At 41.2% G+C, this 12,404-nt stretch overlaps 1 protein-coding gene across 3 annotated transcripts in view; it reads left to right on the forward strand.

Moving 5' to 3' along the window:
- Nucleotides 1-12,404, forward strand: part of WDR36 (WD repeat domain 36) — a 70,372-nt gene that overhangs the window by 16,096 nt on the left and 41,872 nt on the right. For all 3 annotated transcript variants that reach the window (XM_084833859.1, XM_084833860.1, XM_084833858.1), the window contains 6 exons: nucleotides 316-416; nucleotides 3,956-4,073; nucleotides 4,175-4,307; nucleotides 6,191-6,245; nucleotides 10,861-10,993; nucleotides 11,162-11,337. In XM_084833859.1, the coding sequence (XP_084689985.1) occupies nucleotides 360-416; nucleotides 3,956-4,073; nucleotides 4,175-4,307; nucleotides 6,191-6,245; nucleotides 10,861-10,993; nucleotides 11,162-11,337 (672 nt within the window). In that variant the 5' untranslated portion in view covers nucleotides 316-359. The remainder of the gene's footprint in view (nucleotides 1-315; nucleotides 417-3,955; nucleotides 4,074-4,174; nucleotides 4,308-6,190; nucleotides 6,246-10,860; nucleotides 10,994-11,161; nucleotides 11,338-12,404) is intronic.

The following is a 12,404-nucleotide window of genomic DNA, read 5'->3' on the forward strand; positions in this document are numbered from 1 at the left end:
CATAAACATACTTGGAATGAATATGATTGAATGTGGAGGGACGTATTTCCAAGTAAACGTGCGTAGGATTGTGCTGTAAGTTCTACAGTTTTTAACAGGATCCAGATGAGTGTTCCTTATGAGTGATTGTTAATGATGTAGCTTGTAATTTGTCTGAATCAATTCTAAGCGTGCTGCAAAACATTCTCTAGTAACAGTGTATAGGCTGTAAGGTTGAGGAAAATTGTAGATACAACAGAAGGTGACCTCTTTGTTACCTGCTCCTAAAAATTGACAGCTTGCTGTTTTCTCTTTTGTTTTCCCCTTATCTTTTAGGTAATGCTTTGCCACAGAATATTACATGTTTGGCAGCTGACAGAATGTTGGTATTCGCATCGTGTGGCAGTCTTCTCAGTGCTTTTGCTCGGAACAAAGAGGTTTGTATCATTATTAAATAATATGCAGTGACTTGTATCTAATCCTAAAAGTAGTTAATCATTTGTATTCAAGATGTGGGCATTAGTGGTATCCAAACTTAAGTTAGAATCAATAATGTCTGAGCATATAAACTGCAGTCCTAAATATACATATGTGGAAGTAAATTCCATTGAAATCAACAGAACATATCCAAGAAAACATTGTTGGGTTCTGTTAGTTAAACTGCAGGAATAAATGGTTTAACAGATGTGTCTGTTAAGTTCCTCCTGCACCAGTTGTGTATATTAGCGGGAAAGTATATATTAATGCCTTTAATTCATTGAAGATTGTGGCTTCCATTTATGTCTGATTTGCAATACTGGAGTATAAAATTGTAGAACTCAAACTGATCACATAGGGTTAAGCGTACTGGTTCACATGCCTTGGAAATGATGCTTCTGGGAGTGCAACCCTGTTCTGTGTACATGAGAAAACTACTTGTACCACTGTAACTTTTCACTAGTTGATTCTTTAGTACAGTAATTCTCAAACTATGGGGTAGGCTCCCCAGGGGGGCATGGAACCCCTGGCAGAGGGAGGGAGCACAACGTTCCAGGGAGGGATAGAATCCTGAAGCAGGTGGAGCCTTCCTCCCCTGCTAGCTAAGACGCATGGATTGGTTGAATACCTTCTAGCAGAAGACTCTAATTGATACTCACTGGATTTGGATTTGTGAACTCTCCAACAGTTACCTCATTGACCCAACCTGTTTTGGGAAAAGTTGCTTTGTTCTAATGGTGCTTTTCCTGTGTGTGGTATTTAAGAGGGGCCAGAGGTGTCTTTTTCTATTTCCCTCTGTAATGCCAATGTTGGATTAGTACTCCAATCCGCAGGCCTTTGTACACTTCAGCATACTACATGCACATAACTGCGTGACATCCATGTTTTACTATGGAACAGAAGGTCGATGCTGGGTTATAATGATGGCAGCAGGAGGAAGAATAAGTGTAGAAGGAATCCTGAAGCTCAAAATGGTTGAAACACTGCCTAAGTAGCAACTTTATTTGGGTGGTGTATATCTGAAAAGCTATACTCTACATCTAGAACAGACATGGGGAATCACCAGTGCCAGGCTGGCTCCAGCCACAATGGATCCGATCCATCTGCTCTCATCCTTGGCCCTTCCATGGCAGCCCACTCAGCAGCTTCTGCTTTTCCACTGTAGCCAAGTGAGGCTCCCTTGTCACTACCTACCTCAGAGCAGTGGCAGTGGCAACAGGGACCAGTGGCTCCTGAGGCTCACACTCCTTCGCCTTCCCCAGTGGGTCCTCCTCTTTGGCCAGCAATTCCTTCCTCCATCTTCCTTTCTGCTGCTGCCAGCTCCACCCTGATGGCTGCTGGTCTCCTCTTTGTCTGGCACTTTCCTGTTCTGCCTTCCTTCCCACTCTAAACATTGCCGAGCAGGAGAAAATGACCAGCTGCCCAGTTGCTTCCTTTGGTTCCCCAGAAAACTGAGGGAACAACAAAAGTAGAGTGGTCAGCCAACAACAAAAGCCTGCTAAACCGTGACCCCTTCCTCCTCCTCCTCTTTGCAAGCAAAGATCTCTACATGAGAAGGTTTCAGATAGCACTATTACATTGCCTGGATTTTCCATTTTTGTTTTTCTTCCCCACGTTGACCTCTTTGGTCCTTCATGGGTGAAAATTGAAACTGACTAACTCCTTCCTTCCCAATTTAATACATTTGCTTTGAATATTTTTTTTCTTTTATTTTCTTTTATAATATTTTTTTATTTTTTTCCAAAAACAAAACACAACAGCAACAGAAACAGAAACACAACAACAATACACAAACACTAAAATATCTTGTAAGATATCTACCTTTGGCTCCCCTTACACAACAAATGCTTATTATTATTCTCTAGTTCTTATCTTAGTTGTATATCATACATTGAGTTCACAGACATTATCCCTTTTCTCCTAATGTTAACAACAACAGAAAAAAAGAGAAGCAACCATCTCAAAATTCAAAATCCACATACATAGATATCATTTTTCTTTGTTCCTTGTAAAAATTCTATAAAAGGTTTCCAATCTAACATAAATTTAGTTGTTGACCCTTCTTTAATTATAATAGTAAGTTTTGCCATCTCTGCCAGTTCCATCATTTTCATGATCCACTCGCTCACAGTTGGTATTGTTTCATTCTTCCACTTTTGTGCATACAATAACCTTGCAGCCGTTGTCATGTAGAGAAAGAGGGTTCCCCCCTTCTCTTTTACATGTTTATCTGTTAGTCCCAATAAAAAAGTGTCTGGCTTTAGTTCTATAGTAATCTTTAATATTCTTTGAGCTAAATACTGTATTCGTTTCCAAAATGTTTTAGCTTTTTTACAAGTCTTTTTTACAAGACTTTTACAAGTCCCTCTTGGTCTTCACATTTCCAACATTTTCCAGAAACACCTTTATACATTTTAGACAATTTAAGCGGTGACATATACCATCTATACATCACCTTATAAAAATTCTCTTTAAGACTTGTACTTAAAGTAAATTTTAAATCTTTTCCCCATATACTTTCTTTTTTCTTTTTTTTTTGAAGCCCCACAAACATGGCGCCCCACAAACATGGCACTCCAAAGCAGCCTTGGTGTCAGTCCCAATAAATGGTTGTCCGAGCAGTGAGTGGAGTCTTGTATGTAAACAAAGCCTCTCCCTTTCCATCTAGCTCTTCAGGGGCAGTCAGGAAAACAAGGCATGCTTTTTATATTTGGTTGCTCCTGTCTAAAGAATAGGTTTCGAAGGTGCCCTCCGAATGGTTTTCTTTAGTGGGGGATGAAGTGTTACTACATGCCTTTTAAAAGAAAGGGTGGTAGGAGTTACAGCATGAAAAAATTCAGTTAGGTGAATGGTTTGCTCAAAGCACTTTGTGAGAAAGGAGCGGAGAAAGTGTGTGGATGTATCAGTGTGTGTGAACAGGATGTGTATGTGGCTTTAACTCCACCCACCACTGGCATGTGGCTTCTGAAGGTTATCCTTTAGGGAATGCAGTCCTCTGCCTGGAAAAGGTTCCCTACCCTTATCTAGAATATAGACAGCTAGAAAAGAGTAATGAAACCTGACAATAACCCGTTATACTTTCAACTTACTTGCAGTTGCATCCTTTTACACAAATCTACACAAATGTATTCATCACTAGAATGCTTAAAAAAAAAATTAACAGGATTTCTCCCTACTTCTCTGATCTTGGAGAAGGGAGGGAGATGTCCCTGACCTCACATTGAGTCTCTCAGAGCATAAGAAAGCAGAGACATCTTGCTGTGTTTCAAGGCTCAGCATGATGTCAGGGAGATCCCTGCCCTCACCCTCCAACTGAGAGCCGGGGGAGGAAGGTGGTGGCTTGTGTTCTGTATTTGTTCATGATGCTGAAATCCATACAGTTAAGATGTTATATAGGTCACATGCCTCTTGAAAGCAATTTGGTGGGTGTTTGACACAATCACCGTTGAAGTATGATTTCATTTTTCTAATGAAATAACCACGGTATTTTGAATTGTAGGTGGTTCACAGTTACAAAGGTCACAGGACAGATATTCATCTTGTGCTGCCATTTGGGGATCATGTGATCTCTGTGGATAATGATAACATTCTTATTATTTGGGATACGCAGTCAGAAGGTGAGATGTGACCCTTTTTGAAGTAATAGCTATTGGCAGAAATAAATACTTTACACGTATCTGTAGTGGACATGGACCTAATTCTGTTCTCTGTTCTGCAGAAGAATACTTGCAGCTAAATTTTGATAAGACTGTGTTTGCCGTTTCTTCAATTATGCACCCAAGTACCTATTTGAATAAAATTCTTCTTGGTAGTGAACAAGGAAATCTACAGTTGTGGAACATAAAATCCAAGTAAGAACTTATTTTTTTCAAGTTAGAGACTTAAATCGTTAACTGACCTGGTTATCAATTATTTATTCTTATAGTTTTAAAATGTGGGATTGAATAGAGGGAAGAGTGCTGATGGATTTTGGGGTAACCATTATTTAATTCTGACAGAATGAATTATAAAATTGTGATCATAAGGGAAGCTATTACACTGAAGATATTAAACAAAAAGGTATTTTATAACAATATAAAGCTACTGCAGTATTTTTAATTGATTACAAATCAATAGTAGACAATCTGTTTAAGAACTTCAGACAGCCAGTTCTTAAATAGATTGTCTATTGTTGGTTCTTTAACTGAAGCTCTGGTGATCAAAGGGGTTTTATAGCAACCAGCCTGTTGTTCAGATTACTGTGGAAGTAACTGCAGTGAATCTGTGGTGCAAAACATGCTTTTTCTTAAGTCTGTTTAAAGTGGTTTAAACTTAAACTTGGGTTTAAACATGAACACCCTTGCCCTTGTTCAATTTTCCTTGAAATCACTGGGACGAATGCATGTAATTTAGCACAGTGTAGCTGTCAGTGACATTAAATGTTATCTTTAGGGTGGATGTGCATAGAGACAATGGGGCTGTTCACACAACAGAACACCTTGTGGTTTAAACTCAAGGTGAGGCTGCAGTGTGTGTGGCATGTGTGCAGCGGCCAGTTTGAATATGCAACCCCCGCTGGGGGGGTTGCCATGTCGTGTGAACCCAATGAGTATGGGTTATGCAAGGGCTAAACAACCCTCACTTAACCCATGGTCTGCGTTAGGGTTGTTTAACCCTCGCATAACCCACACTTGCCAAGTTTGCATGACATGACAACCCCTGAGTGGGGGTTGCATATTCAAAATGGCACCAACCTGGGTTAAATAAAAAGCCATGATGAGCCATGATGTGTCATCTGAACGCAGTCATTGGCTAGAACCCTGAGAACTAAGAGTGCGAAGAATCACTACAACTTTCCTGTCCCTTTCTCTCCCCGCCCCCCCCCGCCTTAGCCTCCTGTACATGCTGAAAAGCCTCCCAGAGATTCATGGGATCTTTCTGAATGTCATGAGATGGGCATGGGGGCGGTGGCTGCTGGAGGAAGGGGGAGTTGATCAAAACTGGGCATGGGTACCTTGTATGAGTGGAGTTTCCTTCCTCTTATAGTTCTCAAGGTCGAAGGCAATGCTGGTATTTTTCTTTCCCTGATAAATCACAACTACTATATAGAGTGACCTGATGGAATGTTTATTAGAAAAATAGCTATAATGCTTGGTACATCTGGTCTTTAAAGTGATTATTGTGAAGGGAGGAGACCCAGCTTCTCTGGTTGGAGGTCCCTACATCCTGCCTTCACCAAGTAAACAGGACTGTCTAGCAACTCTGAGACAGTTAAGAGTTTCAGAACTTAGGTGTTCATTCTTTTTTTGATTACCATAGCTAGGGCAGGAGGGGTGTTGCTTTCAAGAAGTATGACATTTTCCTTCACTCTAGAATATTAGAAACATAAAAGGACTGAGAATGCTAGGGGATACCTGAAGGAAAAGATCACCGGTGGATATAGGGTGGGTCACTGCTTATAGACCCCAACAGGTGGAATGACATAAGAGACCCCACAGTGGGAAGAGTTCAGCCACTCTAGGAGGTGTTGAGATGATCACATATTTAGCTTGCATCTCAGCACCCAATGGCAGCTGTAAGTAGAGGGCTTAATCTCAGCTGATTATCTGGTGGGGATCAATTTCATGACCCTTCGTGCCCGGTGCTTTACAAACATTTTCTGCAAATGCTGTATTTTGCTTAATATTCTTCTTTGTGCAATTTTTTCATGACATTAAACATCGCTAACCTTTCTCTCCCCCCCCCCACCCCCCAGCAAACTTTTATATACATTTCCAGGATGGGGTGCAGGAGTGACAGTCCTTCAACAGGTAAGTGTGACTTGTGGGTTTATTTTATTTTTTTAATGAAAACATGGCAACAATTATATCTTGTTCCTTGATATTTTTTCACCGTTTTTTATGAATGTTTTTGGCTAGGTCAGATAGGTACAGTATACTTCTATGCCTTTCCCTTAGTTACCAGTTCAGAATTACTTTATTTGTTCGTTACCTTTATGTCCTGCCTTTTCCTCCAAGGAGCCCAGGATGGCATACAGGATCCTCCTTCTCTTCATTTTATGCTCACAACAGCCCTGTGAGGTAGGTTAGGCTGAGACTCAGTGATTGGCCCAAAGTCACCCAGCATGGCAGGATGTGGACTAGAATGTGGATCTCCCCAAAGTGTCGTCAACACTCTAACCACCACACACTCCAGAATAGGAGAAATCCTACTGTTTCTGCAGAATTCTGAAGAATTCCTATGTCAGGCTGTTCAGAATTGATCATTTAGTTGAAATCTTCTTGTGACTGGCTCCAATAAGTAAAATCGATTTACATTTTGATGATGTAAAATATAATTAAAGGTAAAGGTGTCCCCAACCAGTCGTGTCCGATTCTAGGGTGCGGTGCTCATCCCCGTTTCTAAGCCGAAGAGCCAGCGCTGTCCAAAGACGCTTCCGTGGTCATGTGGCCGGCATGACTGAACACCGAGGTGCTCGGAACGCTGTTACCTTTCCCGCCGAGGCGGTACCTATTTATCTACTTGCAATTTCTTGCTTTCGAACTGCTAGGTTGGCAGAAGCTGGGACTGAAGACGGGAGCTCACTCCGTCACGCAGCACTCGGGTCTCGAACTGCTGACCAAAAATTAAAATTATATATAATTTAAAAATATAATTAAAAATATAATTATGTAAAATATAGTTACATCATATTATATATTATAATATAATATAAAATATTATATTATAGCAATATAATATAGCCCATTAGTTGAGCTATATTATATTGCTACAGGCTTTTCATCATATAAAAATTAAAGGGAATTTTGCTTTCAGTAAATAAAAAGTTCAATTCTTGCCAAATGGTGAAAAATTAATTCAGAAGGTCTGTGTCAAAAATTAGCTTTGGAATGAAGATTGAGAGGTTGCAAAGTAAAACTGCAGGTCTACGTATGCTTATCTAGAAGTCAGTTCTGTTGCAATTTAATGAGGATTTAAAAAAATAAATTTAGGCCACAATCCTATGCATGTTTAAATGCATAGAATGTTATTAGATCTTAATCTAACCCCATAATCCTAGGCAAAGAACAATCGATAACCTGATTAAACAAATGGCACACAAACATGATGGGTTTTTTTACATTTATTCATCCACAACTGATTTAATATGCAATATCCATGTGTGAAAAAGTATGCAAACCTTTAAATTCAGTACCTAGTGGTGCCCCCTTGAGCAGCAGTGACTTCAGGTAAGTGTTTCCTGTAACTGTTGGTCAGTCTTGCATCTGTTTTGAGGAATTTTGGTCCATTCTTCCTTGCAGAGCTGCTTTAAGTCAGTGACACTTGAGGGCTTCCTTGCACGAATGGCTCGCTTCAAGTCCTGCCACAACATTTTGATGGGGTTTAGGTCCGGATTTTGACTAGGCCATTCTAAAACACGGAAATTCTTCTTCCGCAGCCATTATTTTGTAAATATGCTTATACAGTTAGGATCATTGTCTTGTTGCATGACCCACTTTCGGTTCGGCTTCAGCTTACGGACCGATGGCCTGACGTTCTCCTCTAGAATCTTCTGATTGACACAAAAAAGAATTCTGAAGTCTATGATGGCAAGCCATCCAGGTCCTGAGGCAGCAAAGCAGGCCCAAACCATCACATTCCCATCAGCATCCTTGATGGTTAGGATGAGGTTCTTCTATTCAAAGTTAGTGTTTGTTTTTCGCCAAACATAACATTTCTCATTGAGGCCAAAGAGTTCTACCTTTGACTCATCTATTCAGAGAACATTGTTCCAGAAGTCTTGAGGATCATCCATGTGACCTTTAGTGAACTTCAGATGGGTAGCAGTGTTCTTTATTTAAAGACCAGTGGTTTCCTCCTGGCTATGCTGCCATGAACACCATTCCTGTTCAGTCTTTTTGTGATCATTCAGTCATGATCACTCACATTAGCCAAGTTAAAAGTGGCCTGCAGATCCTTGGATGTTACTCTGGGGTTCTTCTTTACTTCCTGGATGATGCGCCAGTTTGTTCTTGGAGAGATTTTGGTAGGATGACCCCTCCTGGGTAGAGTGACTCTGGTCTTGAACCTTCTCCATTTGTAGACTATCTGCCTGACAGTGGATTGGTGGAGCCCCAAATCCTTAGAAATGGTTTTGTAACCCTTTCTAGACTGCTGAGCAGCAATAACTGCTTTTCTGAGGTCCTCAGTGATGTCTTTTGATTTTAGCATGATGTGTTTCCACACAGCCATATGGTGAAGACCAAACTCACAAAGTTTCTGATCCTTTTATAGGGTAGAGCCTCCCAAACTCACTCATGAAGATCTACCTAAGTACTTAAACACCTGATTCTAATTATTCCCTTTAATTTTATTCCCAGGCATTCAGCAGTATATGATAAGTGTTTAATCGATCCTGGAATGTCTTATGGTTATGGTTGTTTGTTTTTGAGATTGTTGTTTGAAGTTGTTTTAGATATATGTTTCTTTTGTGTACATTGTCTGTTCATGTGTTTTTTATGTAAATGGTTTTCAATCTCTGAGTATTGTATTTTTAATGTTTTTAGTCTTTGTAAACTTCCCAGAGAGCTCCAGCTATTGGGCGATACAGAGGAGATGATGATGATAGAGCTGATGCAACCAGGGGTTCAGTTACTTTTGCATACACCCTGACTCTTAAGTACTCACTGTTTGCCTAGTTTATACATTATTTTATTTCACAAGACATGGAATTGGTTAATAGAAACCCTGTAGGATATTTAGAAACGGACTGGTTTTGATTCACAAAGGCTATCATGGTATAACTATGGAATTTCCATCATTATCAATGGGGTTCACAATTTTTTTCTCACCACTGTAGATCTGGATTTATACTCACCATGTATGCATATATTTGATATCAAAGACCTCCTAACGTGGCTGGTCTGTGTTACCTAAAAGCTAGCAGAAAGGCTTTACAGAGTGCTAAAAGTTGAGTATGTGTTGGTGAATAAGTTACATAGCCTGTTAGAACCAAAATTTGCTGTATGTTGAGAGGTAGAGGGTTAGATCCTGTGAACCACAAGCAGACTTCCCACAGCACAAGGATGTCATGCCCCCTCCCTCCTGCTGCAACCCCCTGCAACCTCTGAATAGCTGCTCCTGAGAATTAGAGGGACCATCTGGAATGGCATTTGGTGTGGTATATGGGGCTGCAGTTGGGAGAGGAAGTCAGTTAAAATCCAAGCACCTCTCCCCACTGTATGCCCCAGCTGTGGGCTTCCAAGATTTAGAGGTGCTGAGAAAGTGATAAGTCAGATCCAGGTTTGCTTACAAGGAGATTTTATTGAGTACTTACAGCGCACAGGTATACTCAATGGATGGATCAGACAACGCTCTGAACAAAGAGCTGTGCTGCAAGATGACTTTTATATCATACATGTTATTCAGGCATAGCAGTGAGGAAATACGACAGGTGCAAACATCAATTAGAGTTCATCTACAACGTTCCCAGCATAGTGTCAGGTGGTCGTGCCTGCTGCCTTCTGAAATCCTCAGGTAGCCAGAATCAACACACAGACAACAGGGCTCTTTTCCAAGGTTTTATTCCCATTCAACCTAATGATGTTTACAGATGCTAATTGCTTGATCCTACAAGTGAGACCTAAGAGAGTTGCCTACTCGGGGGTTCTAACCTTAGGAATCAGTTGATCTCCATTCGGAGGGGAACGTGGGAAACCACTGTACTTATGAGCTAGGAGGAGAGAGTCCACACCTTTCCCGTGGGGTATCTTGGCGCCGCTGTTGCCATCACGCCAAGCGGGCTGAGCACTGCATCTCAGCGCCCGCCGTCTCGTGCTTGAGGGTGCACTGGCGCCTAGCGTCCAGAAACTGCTGTTGCTCCGCCCTCTCCCTGCCAGGGTTACTATCACTCTCAGGAATGTGTACTGGGAGGGGCTCTCCCCCTGGCTGCGCCTCTGAAATGCGCGCAGGTTCCTCTCCTGCGGTTTCTAACTCTTCCTCAGAATCAGAACTGCTTTGGGGCTCTCTGGGCTCTGATCCAACCCTGAGACATAGCTTAGCAGTGCTTGGTCATAGACACCTGTGGCTTAGCTTTACTCTCAGGCACCACCTAGGCTCTGATAAGATAAACGGTACCAGAGCTCGTTCGCTCTGGAATGTGCTGAAGGGGCAGTACACTGGCCTTTGAATCATCTTATGAGCCCAGAGGCCCAATTGCAAGAAATAGTGTTATTTCCAATAGTGTTAACTGCCATGCCATTTTCCTCAGGACATTGGTGCACCAGCTAACGCTATTGGCATTGCACTAGAGTAGTTTGTGCTGGCACAACATAATTTACATTAACAGTTGCACCCCATTGAATAGTGTTCTTAACAGGATATTTTGCTCTATTTTAAAATCTAAAAAGTATTTTTTTTGTTTGATCATACTCACTTTTTTTGCAGGCACCAGCAGTGGATGTCATTGCAGTAGGCCTTGTGTCTGGTCATATCATAGTGCATAACATTAAGTTTGATGAAATACTGATGAAATTTCAACAGGATTGGGGACCAATAACAGCAATATCATTCCGAACAGGTAAATGTCAGTATATACTGAAAATGTATAACAGCTGGAAAAAGTTCAAGTAAGATAAGTTATCAGCTAAATCCCAGACTTGAGCTAAAACTACGAGTTGAACCACAGTGTGAAGTATAATCCCCTTTGTCAACTGTTTATGTGTGTGTTTTTCCTTTACGTGAACAGATGGGCATCCGGTTATGGCTGCTGGAAGTCCTATTGGACATATTGGGTTGTGGGACCTAGAAGAAAAGAAACTTCTGGGCCAGATGAGAGATGCACATTCCACAGCAATTTCAGGCATGTCATTTGTCCAGGGAGAGCCACTTCTCATTACTAATGGTTCGGATAATGCTATAAGAGTAAGTTTTGTTTGTTATGTGAGCTGATTTTTATTTCTTTTCATTTTTCCTACTGATGATCCTAAGATTCATATATAATGCACCTACAAATGCAATGAATACCCATGATCTTTGTTCTCAAGAACAGAAATCTCATACAGTAGTTAGCTTCTTTGTTTTCCTACTCACAGTTGTGCATAACTGTCCCAAGAATAGCAACAAGATTTTTAACAATTGCACGGGGGATCCATAAGATGTCTGTTAACTATGATGGGCAAATCAACAAATCTCTATAACAAGAAGGTTTTGACTCCATTGAGACCCTGCCCTCAAGGAAGTCCCAGAGGAACTGGCATCAAACTAAAGGCAGCCTGAGGATGCCTCAACACCCCCCTCCCAATAACCCTTTGAACCTAGCCTGCCTCCTGCCTCAATCCCTGGCTTGCCTCCCTCATCTTCCTAGTTTCCAGAGCAAAGATAATAGCAGACCTAGTGGCAAATACAGAGCAACCAGAGGAAGACCTGTCTGGCTGCCCATCCGTTGTATTGCTAGGAGATTACTCAGTAGGAGAGGGCTATTCAGGAGATGGTGTTTACCCAAGGTGAGTGGGGGGACAGACCAAGCTGTGAACGATGAACCAGCAGAGGACCAGGAAGAGGAGGAGCTAGCTGGGTTTATTTAAAGCTCTCAGTCTCTTCTGGATTTTTGCTGGGTTATCAGCTCTCCGAGAGCTCCTTGTTCCAGCTTCCACAGTAGATTATGGACAATTGCACATCCCATGTTACTTCTTTCTTATCTCTGTCTCTTACAAGGGTTTTGTTTTAACAAGAAAGGTATGCACGTAAAACGTGCTTCTGTAGAAAATAACTGTATGTCTTTGGGGGTTTGTTAAGTGAGCAGGGAAGAATGCAGACTAACATTAGAATCTGAAGCAACAAGCTGCAAAATCAGCTATTTGGGGAGATAAATACACCAAAACATGCAGTGTCTCTTTTCATCCATGTAGAAATAGCCACAAAAATAACAGGGAAGATTTTGCATATACCTAAATATAACAGATGTGTGTTGCCACGTACTGAGCTGCTAT

This window comes from Heloderma suspectum, chromosome 2 (genome assembly GCF_057233095.1).
Source record: "Heloderma suspectum isolate Gila_16-S chromosome 2, 16-S_ref, whole genome shotgun sequence".
NCBI lineage: Eukaryota > Metazoa > Chordata > Lepidosauria > Squamata > Helodermatidae > Heloderma > Heloderma suspectum.